The sequence below is a fragment of the Myotis davidii genome, unplaced genomic scaffold (genome assembly GCF_000327345.1).
Source record: "Myotis davidii unplaced genomic scaffold, ASM32734v1 scaffold104, whole genome shotgun sequence".
Taxonomy (NCBI): Eukaryota; Metazoa; Chordata; class Mammalia; order Chiroptera; family Vespertilionidae; genus Myotis; species Myotis davidii.
Genome location: NW_006296625.1, coordinates 1549314 through 1568342, shown reverse-complemented (window position 1 = coordinate 1568342; position 19029 = coordinate 1549314). Strand labels below are relative to the sequence as shown.

The window sequence follows — 19029 nt, the reverse complement described above, 5'->3', positions numbered from 1 at the left end:
GGGCGCGCCCCGCCCTTGCGCCGGCCCTCGTGGCCTCACACCCATTGGTGGACGAGACGTTGGGGGCGGGGCACTCACGGCTGGACCAATCTGCTCTTTTTAATCGTGTGAGCGAAACGTCTGTGCGAATGAATCCAGGCGCCTCCGCTGTCTGTTCCCTTTGAGGCGTGGGGCGTCCCTGAAGCCGCTGGGCGCTTTTCCGCATCCCGAGCCCTTTCCATTTCACCAAGGCCCTCCAACGCCGGCACCTTCACAGCGTGGTGCCATGCACGCATAGAACAGTTGAAACAAAAGGTTGGCAAAACAGCATTTATCATGGCGCTGTGAGCCGCACTTTGATGTAATTGAGCCGATATTAGTTTTCAGAATGTTGGTGGTAATCTACAAATTTAATGATCCACAATTTTAAAATCTCGGACCTGAGAGATGTGGCTTCAGCACTTGACCTGAACTACCTGGTGTAGTTTTATTTTATTTTTTAAAATATACCTTATTGATTTTTTTTTTTTTTACAGAGAGGAAGGGGGAGGGATAGAGAGTTAGAAACATGTGAGAGAAACATCGATGAGCTGCCTCCTGCACACCCCCTACTGGGGATGTGCCTGCAACCAAGGTACATGCCCTTGACTGGAATCGAACCTGGGACCCTTCAGTCCGCAGTCCGACGCTCTAGCCACTGAGCCAAACCGGTTAGGGCAACCTGGTGGAGTTTTAGATCTAATGCAATAAACTGAGTAAATGCCCAAGGCACTCCAATCATTGCAGCCTGGCTCTGTGGCTGGGCATATTATTCCAGGCAAGCAAGCCAGCTGGGAGTGCCCCTGCTTCGATTAGGATCTTCAAATTGTCTGAACAAATCTCATGTCAATCATCTGTCAAACATGGTAGACATCTATTATGATGCTAGGATCTGTGGTCTGTGTCCAGGATTGAAGAACAAAAAGTACTACACCTTTAGATCAAAGTGTTGAAGTCACATCTCTTAAGTCCGAGATTTTGAAACTCAGGTCCATCCAGGATGAACTAACACGGAATTAACTCTAATTCTTAATGTGATTGTTTCTGGACAAATAGGATTACAGTGCTATTGGAGCACCCAGGAAATAGAGAAAAAGATGAATGTGCTATGTATTTAATCTCTTTTCTCTGATCTTTAATCTGAAATGGATAATATGAATGATCTTTACAAACGAATTTTATTGGATTCAATTTACAAATATTTTATTAAGTATTTTGCATCTGTGTTCATAAGAAATAGTTTGTGATTTTCTTGCAATGACTTCATCTAGTTTGGTATTAGTTCAATGCTGGCCTCAGAATGAATTAGGAAGTTTTCCCTCTGCTTCTATTTTCTAGAAGATATTATAGAAAATTGGTGTAAGTTTTTAGCCCTAGCTGGTTTGGCTCAGTGGTTAGAGTGTTGGCCTGTGCATCAAAAGATCCCAAGTTCAATTCCGGTCAAGGGCACATGCCCAGGGTTGCTTTTGCAGGAGGCAGCCAATCAATGATTCTCTCTCATCATTGATTTTTCTCTCTCTCCTTTCCTCTCTGAAATCAACAAAAAAATTTTAAAAAAAGAAAATTGGTAAAAGTTTTTAAATGTTAGAATTCACCAGTGAAACAATTATGTCTTGTACTTTCTTTTTGCAAAGTCATTAATTATTGACTCAATTTTTAAAATAAATATAGGCATATTCAATATTATCTGTGCTTTAATATAGTAATTCATTTTGCTCTTCTCTCTTCCTATATTTAATATGAACTCTATTTACTTTATGTCTAATGTATCTCATGAGTTAGCATCTATGCTTAGTTTCATCTACCTCCATTTGTTTCTCGTGTTCTCTATATAGTAGACTTATTATTAAAATACCAAACACACATGGCAATCTACACCTTGAATATTATTTCCTAATCTTCTTTCTATACCATGAGTCATTTTTTAGTAGTCCTTCTGGGTTAAAGTGCTCCTTCCTGAATATTTCTTTAATTTGGAAAGATGATTCTTAGCATTTAGTCGGGATGCCTTTTAATTGCACCCCCTTCACATTTCTAGCCACCACAGTAGCAGATTTCCTCGATGCAGTGATGTCTCCAAGTACACTATAAGGCAAGATGTCCCAGAGCTTACAGGACAGACCAAATCACACGGTTATTGAATCAATTTAAAACATTCAGTGAGAAGCAAGTGAAAAGAGAGATGGAATAAGTTAACACACAAGTTAGACTGCAGGCAGGATCAAAAGACCACACTACATGAATCCTGCGTTATGCAATGTTCATGTCTTTTCCCTGCTGCATCAGCCTTTGGGGTTTGATCAAGGGCAGAAGGAAACAAGTGCTGTTTAAGTGGAGATACCCTGGCCACAGCTGTAACTTGCTAAAGGGCTGAGCAGCTGTGAATTTTATCTTATGTCTCTGGGCAGAGAAAGCATTACACCAAGATGGGTGTTACCAAAGATTTAAGGCTTGAACATTTGGTGCCTCGTGAATGTTGGGTACTATTTGTTTTTCTATAGCAAACTGAATCTTCTTATGTAACACAACAAACATAATTTATATTCCATTTACTTCAATCAGAGCAAATAATGCCCTTCTGGCCCCCTATCTAGGCAGAAGTAAACTTTGCTACTTTCAATCAAGCCAAGCCATGGCCCCAGTTCAGTAGATGTTAATTGAGCACAGAACTTTGTTGAGGCTCAGAGGAGGAAACAGGTGATAAATTGGGGCCCTACATCAAGAGAAGGGATAGAAAAAGGAAAATGAAATACCAGATCACCAGTGAGTTCAAGACTAAAGTGAAAAAAACAAAAAGACTAAAGTGAAAGACTAGGAAATTCTTTTCTAGAAAAAAAAAAAACGTAGTGAGAGAAAAAAAATGTAGTGGGAAAAGTGACTTAAAGAGGTCAAACTGAGCAAAAAGCAACAAGAAAATGGCTAAGTTACAGGTTAATACTCTGGAAGGGGAATAAAGGGACATGAGCAATGCAAGTAAAAGTTTTATTTTGTAAGCAAGAATTAAAAGCAAGTGACATGAGCCCAGCAGGTGTGGGTTGACCCATGAATCAGGAGGTCAGAGTTCGATTCTGGGACAGGGCACATGCTTGGATTTCGTGCTCCACCTCCAGCAGAGGGCTTGCAGGAAGCAGCAATCAATGATTCTCATCACTGATGTTTCTATCCCTCTCTCCCTCTCTCTGAACTCAATTAAAAAACACACACACACACGGATCATTGTGTCAAAAAAGCAACTTTTAAGGTTATGATCCTATCACAGCCTTCAAAAGATTAATATATGGAGGGATTCAAAGAAGACATTATAAAATATTAACAGTTACCCCCTGATTTTGAAAAGGAGGAATGGAAAAAAATTTGGTTGTACCCTTTACTCAGTCTTTGGCACTCTCAGTATGGCCACTTGGTGGCTCCAGATGACTTTAAATAGATATTAGCTAAATTTATCCATAAAATCATCCATCATGGAACAGACAAATTTGTTATTATCTTGTCAGCATTATGGGGAAACTTTATAAAGACAGCTGAGGTTATTTTCAGATTATGTATCACCTGTCAATAACATAATCCTTAAAAAATTGCAAAGGTATAAAAAAAAAATTGCAAAGGTGGGACAAGACCTGGAACCAGAGCCTCAAGGACCCGTTGACAGTGTTTGTTAAATATCTCCTTACAACTCTACTTTCCTTATTTTAACCATTTTTTTCCTATCGGTGACATTCATTTTTGATGCTATTTGGTACAAAAATTGGTATTATGTCTTCTTTATGCTTTGTAACATTTTTTATTGTATAGAGAGACTTCATCCTTAGAGTTGAAGGTTACAAGGAGTGAAGTAATGAAGAACAAAGTTTCGCAATGAGAAATTACAAAACCAATTCACTCACGTATTTTACTGTCTAAATCCAAAGCCCCTCAGACTGGTTCCTCCAGGGCTAAGCAAAGAAAATGAAAGCAGCTCTAGTCAGTTTGGTTCAGTGGAGAGTGCGTCAGCCAGTGAACCGAAAGGTCCCAGGTTTGATTCCGGTCAAGGGCATATGCCCAGGTTGTGGGCTCTGTAGGGCGCAGTATAGGGTTAAGCCTTGAATAGACCTGTTGGCAAAGCCACAAACAAGTCCCAGCTTAGAGGGCACAGTCCTCTTAGCATAATTAGGCTTGACCTTATGACGGTTTCCTAGATCCTTCCTAGGTAGCTAATGGGCTATGGGAGGCGCAGCAAGTGCTGCCAAAACAAGTGAAACTCACAAAAACATTGTAACTATGGTGTCCACTACCTTGTTTACCTCTGGCTATAAAATAAAGGCTCAGCTTGCCTGGGTCTCTCTCTGTGGCCTCAGCCAGGCACAGGAAGATCCACCTAGACCCAGCTTATTCTCTTTGTCTATCATTTCTTCATCCTTCACCGCCCTCACTCATGCTTTAGAACCCTTGGCTGAGCTGGCTGGCACAGGGCTCCATCCCCAGTAGGGGGCGTGCAGGAAGCTGCGGAGCCATGATTCTCTCTCATCAATGATGTTTCTCTCTTTCTCTCCCTCTTTCTTCCTCTCTGAAATCAATAAAAATATATTTAAAAAACACACAACACAAATGTATTAAAAAAAAAAAAGGAAAGAAAAATGAAAGCACATGATCCACTGGAAGTCTTCTTGGTAGAAGAGTTTTAACTTGCATTCAGTCACACAGCTAGAAAATGTTGGAGCCAGAATTAAAACCGTGCCCACCTCCCACTCATCAGAGCCAAATTAGGAAGCCTTGGAGATAACGGAGTGGAAAAACTGATTCATCTTGGCAGATTCTGCTAACTTCTAAAAACCTTTCTGTTTTGAAGCTGGCATGGGGTCAGCAAGTAAAACTGAAGGTTTGCCAATTGTAGGAAACTTTTTAAAATATATATTTATTGATTTTTTTACAGAGAGAAAGGGAGAGGGATAGTCAGAAACATCGATAAGAGAAACATCGACCAGCTGCCTCCTGTACACTCCCCACTTGGGATGTGCCTACAACCAATGTACTTGCCTTTGACCAGAATTGAACCTGGGACCTTTCAGTCTGCAGGCCGACGCTCTATCCACTGAGCCAAATTGGTTTGGCCAATTGTAGGAAACTTAATATGGGGTCTCTGCATAAGACCAGGACCCCAGATGACTATACTTCCAAAAATGAAACTAAATCAGAATTAAATTTTGCCATCCAGATGGAAATGTCAAAGAACATAATCTTAACTTTGCCTTTCTCTATTATGTCTTGACCTAATAATTAGTTACTACAAACCAGCCTTGTGACTAATTCTACGTGTAGGAGTCTGAAATTTTCCAGGTGATAATGTGAACTGGCCTCAGGTTGAATGCATCCTTGAGAGAATGGCTCAAGCAAAAAATTATCATTTTATAAAAAGGTGACATTATCTCCCTACCTAATGTCAATTTTAAAAAATTAACCCCAGGTGGTACAGGATTTAAATGTTAAGATAGAAACGTCAGGCCCTAGCTGGTTTGGCTCAGTGGATGGAGCGTCGGCCTGCGGACTGAAGGGTCCTGGGTTTGATTCTGGTCAAGGGTATGTACCTTGGTTTCGGGCACATCCCCAGTAGGGGGTGTGCAGGATGCAGCTGATCGATGTTTCTAACTCTCTATCCCTCTCACCTTCCTCTCTGTAAAAAATCAATAAAATAGGAGGAAAAAAAAGAAACGTCAGCATTCTCAGTAGAAAGTATAGTGAATATTTGTAGGCCTTCAGGCAGGAAAGGATTTCTTAAGCAAGACACTTACTATAAAGATTGATGAACTTGACTGCATTAAAATTAAACATTTTAGTCATCAAAAGACACCTTAAATAAACTGAAAAGACAATTTAACCTAGAAGATACTGAGAATACACACAACTGACAAAGGATTAGTAAGAGACTGAAGAATACATTAAATAAAATACTTTCACATTTTTATATCTTCCATACTTGTTTTTTACAATGTGCATTCATTATTATGTGATTTTTATTTATTTATTTTTATTATTTTTCTAAGAGTCTTCACATGAGAACACTTTTTCCGTTGATCTTTAGAGAGAGGGAGAGGGAGAGAGGGAGGGAAGGAGAGAGCGAGAGAGAGAGCGAGAGAGAGAGAGAGAGAGAGAGAGAGAGAGAGAGACATCAATTGGCTGCTCCTGCATGCCCCTTACTAGAAATTGAGCCTGACGCCCTGGCATGTGCACTGACCTGGAGCGACCTACCTCTTGGTGCATGGGACAACACTCAGCCAACTGAGCAACACCAGCTAGGGCTGTTATGTTGATTTTAAAAATTAAATTGAATTAGTAAAAACATCCACTAAAGTTAGATTCAACACTTCTCTTATACAAATTATCTATTGATAACGGTTGATGCCTAGATGATGTGGATGAGGGAATTCAGTATATTAATACTATCTCCCTTATACAAATGATCAAAAATGTCCATTAAAATGATTAAAAAAACAACACTAGCTGGTTGTAAGAACAAAACAGTTTGTGCAGCAGCTGCTATCTATTCTAAAACAACTACCAAATAATATTTCTAGAGATGCATTAGAAAAAGTATATAAACATGCATGGAATGATATAGACCAGCTTCAGGAGAATGATATCCTGTGGCGAGAGAAAGGAAAGCTATTTGAGTGATATCTATTTTAAAGAGGAGAGAAGTGAGGCAATGTGGGGGAATGTTAACATATTGTAGGGGTGTTGTTCATGGGTGTTTGTTATATAACTTTTTGAATGTGTGAAATCTTTTATAATTTAAAGTTTTACCTAAAATTAAAAACATTGGGAAGAAATGTACATTCATATTGTTTTAGGATTTTGGAAATAAATGGGATTTGTCTATACTTGCTACATATTCTATAAGGAACAGCTTTGACTTTTATATTTTAAAACACGAAACACTTGCTTGAATGACTTAGAAGTAGTAACTAACCAGACAATCAGAAGATAACAGGAACCAGAAGAGAGAAAAATGTAGATTCAATGAGCCTGCCCTCAGCCTGATTTGCCTACCAAACTCTGGTTCTCAACCTGGGCTGCTCATTAGAATCACGTGAGAATCTTTTTAAAATCCTGATATCTGGGCCTCATCCTCTGGAAATTCTGTTTCTTTGTTACTAAGGTTGTGGCCCCACCCCATAACCAAGAAACAGACTTTCCAGAGGATGAGGCCCTGAAATCAGGATTCTAAAAAGATTCCCAGGTGAAAGCACAAGGAGATCCAATGACATCTTGTGCCAGATGCAAAAAGGAGCTCGAAGACGAATGGGAGAGTAAATGACACTGGAGAGTAAGTCCTTAAGCTTTGTGTCCGCCTTCACTGTGTGTATTCACATAGTTAAATGCTAACGAGAGCTCTGTGAGAGCCACTCGACCTCGCTCTGGAGCTGCAGCTCCCAGCATGGTCGACCAGCCCGGTGCTGTGGTCCAGGAGGACCCATGGATGTCTGCCCAGGCCCTGGACAGGCTGCTGAAGATGCCGCTTCCACTGCCACGGATTCGCACCCGGCTCTGGTGGTTTCCTGCGCTGGAGCTGAGAGACCCATTGGTGTTTTACCTGGAGGCATGTCTGGCTGACCCCATCTTCGGTGAGCGAGCCGGGTGTGCGGGTGGCCTGGTCCCCTCCGGTCTGAGAGAGGCCGGGCAGGGCACCTCTCTACTGCCTTTCCCAACGTCGAGGGCCACGTTTGACGCCAGGAAGCCGACGGCGGCGGCCTTCCCTTCCAATCTGCCTCCTCTTCACCTTCGACCATGCCACCCCTCAGTCTCTCTCTTCCTGTGTAGGCAAAAACGGAGCCATGATTCCGGAAATAGAGTGGATGAACCAGGTCCTGCTGACGGTGGAGAAGGTGAACTCCGGGAGCTTAATCGAAATCACCGTTTTCGGACAGCCCCGTGTCCAAAATAGGGTGAGGAGCGTGCTCCTGAGCCTGGCAGCAAGGCACCGGGAGAACCGCGCCCGAGGTGAGGCTCTTTGCAACCTGCAGTGAGAATCTTTTTAAAATCCTGATATCTGGGCCTCATCCTCTGGAAATTCTGTTTCTTTGTTACTAAGGTTGTGGCCCCACCCCATAACCAAGAAACAGACTTTCCAGAGGATGAGGCCCTGAAATCAGGATTCTAAAAAGATTCCCAGGTGATTCTAATGTGCAGCCAAGGTTGAGAACCACTCCTTAAAGTGACTTCCAGTCAACATAGTCTCCAATGCAAACCACACTGTTAGTCAGCTGGGGGTGGGGGGTAATGCCAATAGGCAAAAACGGAGCCATGATTCCGGAAATAGAGTGGATGAACCAGGTCCTGCTGACGGTGGAGAAGGTGAACTCCGGGAGCTTAATCGAAATCACCGTTTTAGGACAGCCCCGTGTCCAAAATAGGGTGAGGAGCGTGCTCCTGAGCCTGGCAGCAAGGCACCGGGAGAACCGCGCCCGAGGTGAGGCTCTTTGCAACCTGCAGGTGGAGGGAGCCCAGGTGAACCCCCTGGCGGTACCTGGCTTCCTTCCAGCCTCTCTTCCCTTCCCAATTCGTTTTGCAATTTCCCAGCTCCAGTAAGGTGCAGGCAGCCCCTGGGCATCCCTTTGTGCGGAGTCCAAGTAGGAACTTGGGTTAGTAAGCTGAGATCTGACACATTCGTGCCCTTCACTGCCCGTGTCGGCCTCAGTTTGATTATACAACTATTTCCAGATCCACGTTCAGAACCTCCACCCAGAGAAAGGGTGTTGCCAGCACCCCTCCCCCCAGCCCCTCCCCCTGCCCGCCTTGACCGAGTAATTTGAAACAGTGAGTATTTTTGCTTATCCAGATAAGAAGATAAAACAACTTGAGAAGTTCTTGAAGGCCCATGGGTCACCTCCCCCGACTCCCCAGTCTGCCCAGGCTCGGTCTCCTGTCGCATGATATCGGCGGGAGCGTTATTGAGAACCGACCTGCTCCTGCTCCTGAAGTTCAAAAGAAGCAAGTGTCCTTACATCTCAGCTTCTTTCTTTCTTCTGCTGGATGGATGGGTGGTTTGGTTATTCTGATGCAGATGTGAGTGCTGTTGTAATAAAATGAATTTCCTTTTTGTCCACTGGCATAAAAATCTTTGCTCACTTAAAATTAAGCAAATTTACAAAAGATCGACAGTTCATGCATGTCTTTTTTTAAAAAAATTTTTTTTGTGGGTTTATTTGAGCCAAACTGGACAGTTGCTGGGAAGCAGAACCTCAACGAATTGAGATAATGCTTCAGAGAATGGGGGTTTCTCATTTATTTTTATACATTGTAATCAAAGGAGGTCACCGTAGGTGAGTTACATGAAATCCATTGGTGATAGATTAGAGAGGCGGGAGAAAGCAAAGGGGAAACCTCTGGGATTGGGTAAAAAGTAAAATGATAGACACACACTTAGGTGGGTGGAGGAATAATTAACATGATGACAATGAAGGAATTTGTGGCATCTGTCCTGGAGCCCAGGCACATTAGGTTGTGCCCCAAGGGGTCTGGAAAAGGGGAAGTTACAAGTTACCCAGACATTTCAAGGATATGTTATCATAGATGCAAAAGATAGGTTCAGTTAAGGTAAAGGTTGACCTTGTCAGTGAAGACACCAGCCTAGGAGGTGACCACCCACCATTACTGCTTTCAGTTAAAGTTTAATTTCAGACCATCCTTTGTAGTTACTTTGTCTTTGAGTTTGCAAGATAGTCATGCAGGCCTTCCCTGAGCTTATAAGGTTAGTGTGTGGCCCCTTTCGTCCATACATCTCCCTTTTGGTCATAAATCAAACCAAAGGAGTCATGCATGTCTTGATGTGCAAGGTAGGTATAAGGCCTGATGAGTGGTTTTCTTTTGGTCTGTTTGTTTCTACCATTTTGAAACTACTATTTTATGATTTTTATGGTGTCAGGCCTTCATTCACAGGAGGTAGAGATGTTGGGTCAATATACTTTGGGTCTTTTTTTTGTTTTTTGTTTTTTGCATCATTTGTTCTCAAACTTGAACATGTGTGTAATCACCTTGGGAGCTTACTAAAAGTTTAATGCTCCTCAAGTGATTCTGATCAGTACATTGGGCCCATGAATTTGCATTTCTAACAAGCTCCCAGGTAATTCCAATCGGTGATTCTTCTTTGAGGCTCTCACTTTGAAGCTGCTGTGCGTTTTCTTCTAGAGCAGTGGTTCTCAACCTTAGCTGCACATTAGAATCACCTGGGAATCTTTTTAGAATCCTGATTTCTGAGCCTCATCCTCTGGAAATTCTGTTTCTTTGTTATGGGATGGGGCCACAACATTAGTAACAAAGAAACAGAATTTCTGGAGGGTGCGGCCCAGAAATCAGGCTTTTAAAAAGATTCCCATGCCGTAACCAGTTTGGCTCGGTGGATAGAGCGTCGGCCTGCGGACTGAAAGGTCCCAGGTTCAATTCCGGCCAAGGGCATGCACCATGGTTGCGGGCACATCCCCATTAGGTCGTGTGCAGGAGGCAGCTGATCAATGTTCCTTTCTCATTGATGTTTCTAACTCTGTCTCTCTCCCTTCCTCTCTGTGAAAAATCAATAAAATATATTTAAAAAGATTCCCAGATGATTCTAATGTGCAGCCAAGGTTGAGAACCACTGTTCTAGAGGGGTGCCTCCCTCTGCACATGGGTGGGTGTTCTAACAGGAAAGCTAAGCCATCAGCACTCATTCTGCTGGTGCTGAGATTCGCTGGAGAACTGTGATCCTGGGCTGTTTGTCCCACAGAAGGTGTTCTGTCCCCAGGCTGGCTGGCTCCGCTCCCCCCTCCCTCCCATACACACACCCTGGCCTGCAAAGGTGTCCTGAACCAGGGGATTTGTTTTTCTATCACCAGTGAAATAGTTATGAACAAATTGTGCAAAACCACCTTAAACCCTTGCTGTCTCCACTTTCAGGAAGCAGATTTCTTGGGAGAGGCAGCTAAGAGCTTGGCAGCTTCAGACACAAAGTTTGAGTTGATTTAACTCCTGCACTTTCTTTCCCCCTTAGTAGTAAAGGATTTTAGCTTCCATCCACTGAGCCAAACCGGTTTCGGCACGTGTCTTTTAAAATATGTCTTTGATTACAAGTGATAATGATCAGATTCCTAGTCAGCTTCTCATTTTTGGTCCATTAGAACTAATATTTTTTTTTTTTGCATGAGAGAAATTGTTATGTGTAGCTAAACCAATTGTTTTCTGTGTGATTTTCCCTCATCCTTTTAAAAAAAAGTTTCAATTGATTTTGAGAGGGAGAGGGGGAGAGAAAAACATCTATGAGAAACATCATTGATCAGCTGTCTCCTTCACGCCCCCTACTGGGTATCTTGCCTGCAACCCAGACTTATGCCCAACTAGCAACCTCTTGGTGCATGGGCCGATGCTCAACCACTGAACCCCATGCTATTGGGGCCCTCATCCTTACTTTAAACTTAGGAACTCCTGCTTGCTCTTATTCTGTAGATTTTTTTAATTTTTATTTTAGAGAGGAAGGGAGGTATGGGAGAGGGGGAGAGAAACATCGATGTGGAGAACATCGTTTGGTTGCCTCCCACACTTGCTCTGATCAGGGAGAAATCCACAACCTGGGTATGTGCGATGACCGATAATCAAACCTGCTACCTTCTGGGGCGATGTGCCAACCACTGAGCATCACCAGCCAGGGTATCCTGTAGAAATCTGATAAATATTCCTGCAGGTTTTCCTATTGGGATTTCTCAAAACCATTGAACATTTTGGACTGGTATTTGGAGGAAGAGGGTTATGCTTAAAACTTATTCCAATTTCTCCCAGATTAATAAAAATTAAATTATTAAATGATTCTGCACTTCTTACCCCCCATTACTTCCAAATTTAAGTGTATTTGGAGGTAGGGCCTATAAAGAGTTAATAAAGGTAAAATAAGAGTATATGGGCAGGCCTTTTCCCAGTATAACTGGTGTCTTTATAAGAAGAAGAATATGGACACAAGATAGGTTGAGCACAGAGGAAAGCCCCTGTGAAGACATACATAGCAAGAGGGCAACCATCTGCAAGCTAAGAGAGTCTTCAGAAGAAACCAAACCTGGGAATACCTTGATCTTGGACTTGTAGCCTTTAGAACAGCGGTTCTCAACCTGTGGGTCGCGACCCTTTTGGGGGTCGAACGACCCTTTCACAGGGGTCGCCTAAGACCATCGGAAAACACATAATTACATATTTGTGATTAATCGCTATGCTTTAATTATGTTCAATTTGTAACAATGAAATTAGGGGTCACCACAACATGAACTGTATTAAAGGGTCCCGGGCGTTAGGAAAGTTGAGAACCACTGCTCTAGAACTTTGAGAACAATAAATGTTGCTTAAGCCACCCAGTCTGTTTTGTTTTCTCTCTCCCTTCCCCTTTCTCTAAAATCACATTAGGTTGTGCCCCAAGGGGTCTGGAAAAAGGGAAGTTACAAGTTACCCAGACATTTCAAGGATACTAGTATGTTACCATAAATACAAAAAGACAGGCTCAGTTAAGGTAAAGGTTGACTTTGTCAGTGAAGATACTGGCCTAGGACATTAACTACCCACCATAACTGATGCCTCCTGCACGCCCCCTACTGGGAATCGAGCCCACAACCAAGGTACATCCCCTTGTCTGGAATTGAACCCAGGACCCTTCAGTCCGCAGGCCGACGCTCTATCCACTGAGCCAAACCGGTTTCGGCTGATTTTAGTTTAATTTCAGACCATCCCTTGTGGTTACTTTAGGTCTCTGAGTTTGCAAGACAGCCATGCAGGCCTTCCCTGAGCTTGTCAGGTTAGCATATGGCCCCTTTCGTCCACAGTGATCACCTATTAGTGGTAACCAAAGGGCCTATGACAGACATACCACTGCCCTGATCTTTAAAGTGAAGTTCTCTTAAAATTTATTTCAAATCCTCAACTGAGGATATTTTTCCATTGACTTTTGTTTTCAGACTGTGGAAGGAGGGGGAGAGGAAGAGAAACATCGATGTGAGAGACATATCAATTGGTTGCCTCCCTCATGCACCCTGACCAGGGCCAGGAATCCGAGGTTGGTGCTATTGACCAGAATTGAACCCCGGACCCTTCAGTCCGCAGGCCTAAGCTCTATCCACTCAGCGAAACTGGCTAGGACTTGAAGTTTTGTGTCTTAATTTTTAAAATGTTTATTTTAGAGAGGAAGGGTGAAGGAGAAAAACATCTGAGAGAGAAATAGCAATTGGCTGCTTCCTGTATGCCCCCTCCTGGAGATAGAGCCCCAAACCCAGGCTTGTGCACTGAAAGAATCCAATGGAACTGACCTAGGTGCATGGGAGGATGATCAGGGCCCTGAGCACAAATGCAAGTTTTCCTAACACCAAGATTGGTGCTTGCTCTTGTCTTTTAATCCCAGTGCCCAGCTGTTAACAGTTCACTTCCTTCTAGCATACACCTGGTGTTGGAGCTGCCTGGAGCCAGAAGCCAAATCTGACAAAGTTGCTAATTATCGCTACAATGGCATTCATAATGTATCAAATTAACATGTTACATACCTGAAACTTACATTGTATTTCAAACATCAATTTTAACCGTGAAAAGGGTGCCCCACTCCAGGTTTGGAGAGGTTTCCCAGTGAGGGCAGACTCCTTGGGCCAGAGGGGCCGCTCACTGGGCAAAGCCAGGTGTGTGCGGCCAAGGAGCATGAGGGAAGCCCCTGCCTGCGACCTCTGGCCGCTAGAAATCCTACAGGCCTCACCTGCTTGAGGACAGAAAGCAGCCTAGCGCTGATATTGCCTCCCCTTCTACCTGCCAAACAACAGACAGGTAGGTAATTCAATTCTTTATTAAGGAAATTCGATTCTTTTGTTACAATTTTAGATTTGTGCTTGCAAACATTTAACATTGGGGTGGGGAGGGGAAACCAGGAACATCCCACACCACCCTTTCCTTTCCCCAGCTTCTGCTGCAGAAGCAGGACCTAGAATAGGGCCCCAGAGAGGGGTTTTCGCTTGAACCTTGCTTGGCTCGCGCTCCGGGGCCCCGAAATGCCTTCACAACCTGGGAACTGGGCTCTGGGTAGTGTTGGGGGAGCTCTGGGTCGCCGCCGCCTAGACTGTGTTGGGGAACAGCTGGGTCGCCACCTCCCAGACAGCGTCGGGGGACCGCTGAGTCGCCTTCTCTTGAACAGCGTCAGGGGACCGCTGGGTCCCCTTCTCTTGAACAGCGTCGGGGGACCGCTGGGTCCCCTTCTCTTGAACAGCGTCGGGGGACCGCTGGGTCGCCTTCTCTTGGACAGCGTCAGGGGACCGCTGAGTCGCCTTCTCCTGGACAGCGTCGGGGGACCGCTGGGTCGCCTTCTCTTGAGCAGCGTCGGGGGACCGCTGGGTCGCGGCCTCCCGAACTTTGTCGGGGGATCTCTGGGTCTTGACCACTCGGACTTTGTCGGGGGAGGCCTGGAGCATAGCCATCCGGACTGCAGCGGAGAAGCTCGACAGCTCGGCCTGCTGGGCAGCGTTCTTCAGCGAACCTGGAAGAAAAAGCAGGTGAAGAGGCCGCACCTGTGTCCCCATACTCTCCTCCCACAGGAGTCACCCGTGAGGGCTGCAGGGGTGGGGCGGGAATCTGAGAGCACGGGGTCCATTTGGGCTTCTAGATGCCTTGCAAAGAGGAAGCCCATTCCCGGAGGCCTAAGAGGAGGAGACCGCTGCCCGGCCACACCCGGGACGCATCAGGGTCCCTCCCAAGTGAGCCAAGGTCGGCCCAGGCTTCCCCTTCCCCTTCCCGGCCCCCTACCTTGTGCCCGGAGTTGGCGGTGGTAGTGAGCCAAGTTCATGATCATCTTGGACACATCCTTTTGGTAAGAAGGCCGGCCAAAGATCAGGATCTCGGCCTCGCCTTCGGGATCCCACTGGTTAATGCGAAGCAGGGTCTGCGACACACACTCGACGTGCGGAATGTGCTCTCCGCCGGGGCCTGCACAGGAGGGAGAAGGGCCGTGAGGGGTGCGCAGGAAGGGGAGGTGTCGGGAGGGGGAGAATTGCCTGGGCCACAGAGGAGGCTTGCCCCCGGGTGCGGTGAGCCTGGGTGACGGGAGCTGGGGAAAGAAGGCCGCACTGGTTTCCCCTCTCCGGCCACTCACCGAAGATCGCTTCCACCAGCCACGCCTCGAGGTGAACCGTCTTCGGGCTCTTGAGGTACTCAACGTGGAACCAGTAGGGCTGCTTGGCGCTGTCGCCCAGCACCTGGAACGGCGCCCCGCCCCGCTGCTCCAGCTGCACGAGCGTGGGAAAGCGCTTGGTGGTGGCCATGCTGCGGCGGGACACGCGGACAGAACCGGTGCAGACGCAAGGGGGCCTGGCTACGGCAGCGGCTCGCGGGCCCCGGCCTTCTTATAAGGGCCGTGGCCAGCTCCTCCCCGTCGCGCCCTGCTCATTGGATTCCAGGCCTAGCTGTCCGCAGCCGGCATCGATCCCAGACGGCACAGGTGCGCTCTATTGGCCGTGGGTTCTCACGGGGCCCGCCCCTCCCTCCTTCCCCGCTCCCCGCACTCGGGGAGGGAGAGGCGGAGCTCTAGCGTAAAAGGGAAGATCCAACAGCAGGACAATATCCGCAGAGAAGCAAACCGATATTTTCAGGGACCCGGGTGCTTTTCAGACTGTTCTAATGGGGCCATTTTAGCATTCCTGAGGAGTTGGGATAACTTTCTAATGGAAAACTAATTAAATACACACACCAAAAAAAAAAAAAAAAGAGCAAAATTTCAAAGGGTAAAATAGTATTCAAGGGCTAAAGTCTCCCACTTCCTCCTGAACCCCTGACCAATGAGTTTCCTACCCAGAGCCAGCCCATTTCCAGTTTCTTCCTTAACCTGCCAGAGACAGCTGAACACAGCCAACAGCAGGTGGTCCGTGTGGGTTGGCCCTTAGAGGGGAGTCCCTTGACATTTTTGATGTCTTAATTCTCTAACACAATTGCATTTCCATTTCTCGATTTTTCTGCCCAGATTAAAGCATTACTTATTACCTGCTACTCAGGAAGATGAAGTTATTTAGCTCTCACAGCAGTAGTTGGGTATCATGCCCAGGCCCAGCGGGCTGAGACCCTCAGAATACAGGCTCATCCTTGAATCCTCCATGGAGATCTGTTGGCCAAAAAAGTGCATGAGAAGTTTGTAGGTGTTTGACATGGTCCACAGTCTTGAGACCTAAGCAGAATATGCATTAGGAGCCAAAGAAAGGCAACATCAATTCAAAAGGTCACAGGATTGCCCTGGCTGGTTTGGCTCAGTGGAGAGAGTGTCAGCCTGGGGACTGAAGGGTCTCTGGTGGACTGTCTAGGGTGGGGGGAAAAATGGACACATATCTCTATGAAATCAATAAAAAAAATTTAAAAAAATAAATAAAAGAAACATGACTACAAAACAAAACAAAGATAACAGGATGGACTTATAAACTCCTGTGGATAGGCATGAGAATTAGATGAATGTATAACTGAAACCCAAGGATCTGGGCTCCATGACTGCCTCCCCTGGAGCTATGGAGTCATTAACACAGCAACTATAAATTGAAATCTGAGGTCCCATCGGATTTGAAGGATCAAACCCAGGAAGCATCTCCATGACAATCTCTAGTCTGAAATCTGTTTCTTCTACCAAAATGACATAGGATGATAATACTTCCCCTTAGTTGACATAGGAATACTTGCAGTTCTATGCATATTGTTGTCACTTGTGTGTGCGTGTAGATCTTTTACTTCCTTGAAGTTTCAGAATTGGGTATAGAAATATTTAAGAGAATTAAACCATAGTATTAGTAATTATGTTAGAAAAGAATCTGTATTTAAATGAAATCCTAGACTATGAAAACTAATCTATAGTGGTAGAAAGCAGGAAGTGATTGCCTGGGAAAGGGGATGGAAGGAGGAAGGGATTAGAAAGAGACACTAAGAAGCTTGGGGATGATGGAAATATGCATAATCTTGATTATAGTGAAGGTTCCACTGGATGTATCTATATGTCAAAATTGGTCAAATAGTACACATTTTAGTATAAGCAGTTTATTGTACTGTATTCTTCAAAGTGGCTAAAAAAGAAGGAATCCATATGCATGGTATTTTATTTTCCTGTAATATTTTAGATAATTTAACATATTAGAGAAATAGTTTTGTAATTCCAATTTGAAATATATAAGTAATTGATTTAGATATGTGGGTTAAGATGAAATATTAGTTTATATGCAGTATTGGATTTCTGAAGAGAAATTCAGGTTCAACATAATAAATTGTATTTATTTGATTTATAGGAGTTATTTGGTAATTGGGAAGTTATTTGAGGCTTAAAGTACCTTGCAATGCTCTTTACCATGTATGAGAATATTTAGTTAATTAAATTTGTCAGTGGAACCTGTGATATTTAGAGACCATTAAATGTAATTGTTAAAACTTTCTGCCTGGTTCAGTGGCTAGAGCATTGGCCTTCAGACTGAAGGGTCCCAGGTTCAATTCCAGTCAAGGGCACATGCCCAGGTTGTGGGCTCAATCCCCAATGTGGGGCATGCAGGAGACAGTCCATTGATGATTCTCTCTCATCATTGATGTTTCTATCTCTCCCTCTCCTTTCCTCTCTGAAATCAATACAAATATATTAAAAAACAAAACTTTCTGCCTGGTCAGAGAGGCTCAGTTGGTTGAAGGTCTCCTGTGCATGGAAAGGTTGCCAAGGCACATACATGGGTTGCGGGGTTCCATCCCTGGTTGTATGGAAGGCAACCAATTGATGCACATCAATGTTTCTTTCTCTTTTCCTCTCTCTAAGCATGTCCTCAGGTGAGGGTTAAAAACACAAAAATCCAACTTTCTATGCTTATGAATGGGATAATAAGTTTTGAAAGTGAAACTTGGAAGCCTAAGAAAGAACTAAAGGTTTGGTTTTTATAATTTTCAGCAAAGAAAATATGACTTTTCAAATAAGCCATGGTCATAATAGCCAGCTGAGGGATTATTAGATAGAAGTTCCCAGAAGGTGGCCTTGGGAAGACCCAGCTTCATCTCTATCTGTGAAGCCCTAAAACATTGAAACTGTACCCTCATTGGGTGAACCCAGTACATTGCTTCAAGCAATATATTTTAAAAAATAAACCAGTTTATTTAGAGCCAGAGATCTGGACCATACGATTCAGTTCTAGTGGCCAGGCAGAGCCAGATGAGCTTCGAAATAGATTCAAAATTTCCAGGCTCAGGGGCTTCAAGGAACTGAACAGTGGGAGCACTTTAGAGTCCCTTTACCATAATGAATTTTTAAATCTCGTTTCCTCTTTGTTAAGTGACAGGAATGACTCCTGAGGTCCCAGAATTCACACCTGCGATGTGAAGACACAGGATCCAACCCTCAGAGAAGGACACGGACCCTCCTTTGGAACGTGGAAGGCCGAAAGTCTGAAACTCGATTGGCAGCTCCCGGGTGGTCCTCGCACCCTTAAACCTGGATTTCCTCTTTCTGGGGTTCAGGCCCAACCACTCGTTCCTGGGGCACGAGTAGCGCCTTTGCCCGCGAACTTCCAAGGCCCAGGGTTTCTGGTGCGGAAGAGTCAATCAGGTGGAAACCCTTGTAACCTTGTGACCTTGGGGACAACTGGGCCCACCAGCGCCCGGGAAGGTTCAGGAGGTCACCTGCTAGATCCGAGTGCAGGCAGGAGGCGGGGCGAGCAGCGCGATGTGAGCCCCGGATTGGGCCTCCAGGTGGGCTCTTCCGGGGCGTGGCCTGGATGGGGGCGTGGCCCAGCTGGAGGCGGGCCCTGGCTGGGGGCGGGGCCTGCCCGAGAGTTCAACTTGGCGCGGCAGCGGCGGCGCGGGTTACTCTCAGGCCTAACGTAACTCTGAGCGCGGGTTTCCTTTCGAGGCATTCGAGATGGGGACGATACCGAGACGGAAAGATATCCCCCCGTGGGTGAAAGTCCCCGAGGACTTGCGAGATCCGGAGGTGCTGCAGGTCCAGACGGCGCTGCTGGAAGCCATGTTTGGTAAGGGAGCCCAGTCCTGACTGGGGTGCCT

General features: G+C 45.1%; 2 protein-coding genes and 1 non-coding gene across 3 annotated transcripts in view; 2 read left to right on the top strand and 1 right to left on the bottom strand.

Annotated features, from left to right (window-relative positions):
* The window catches only part of LOC102775176, a 15793-nt gene extending 7824 nt beyond the window's left edge, over positions 1-7969 (top strand). The window contains exons 2-3 of the transcript XR_001515254.1: positions 7567-7616; positions 7813-7969. This is a non-coding gene — a transcript (uncharacterized LOC102775176). The remainder of the gene's footprint in view (positions 1-7566; positions 7617-7812) is intronic.
* Positions 7970-13822: 5853 nt separating this feature from the next.
* Positions 13823-15335, bottom strand: KHDC3L (KH domain containing 3-like, subcortical maternal complex member). The gene is made up of 3 exons (XM_006772196.2): positions 15122-15335; positions 14776-14955; positions 13823-14509 (listed from the first exon to the last, which is right to left on the bottom strand). Exons 1-3 carry the CDS (start codon positions 15288-15290, stop codon positions 14091-14093), a joined length of 768 nt encoding a protein of 255 aa, XP_006772259.1. The 5' UTR covers positions 15291-15335; the 3' UTR covers positions 13823-14090.
* A 3536-nt stretch (positions 15336-18871) lies between these two features.
* The window catches only part of DPPA5 (developmental pluripotency associated 5), a 2536-nt gene continuing 2378 nt past the window's right edge, over positions 18872-19029 (top strand). The window contains exon 1 of the mRNA XM_006772195.2: positions 18872-18998. Within this exon, the coding sequence (XP_006772258.1) occupies positions 18887-18998 (112 nt within the window). The 5' untranslated portion in view covers positions 18872-18886. The remainder of the gene's footprint in view (positions 18999-19029) is intronic.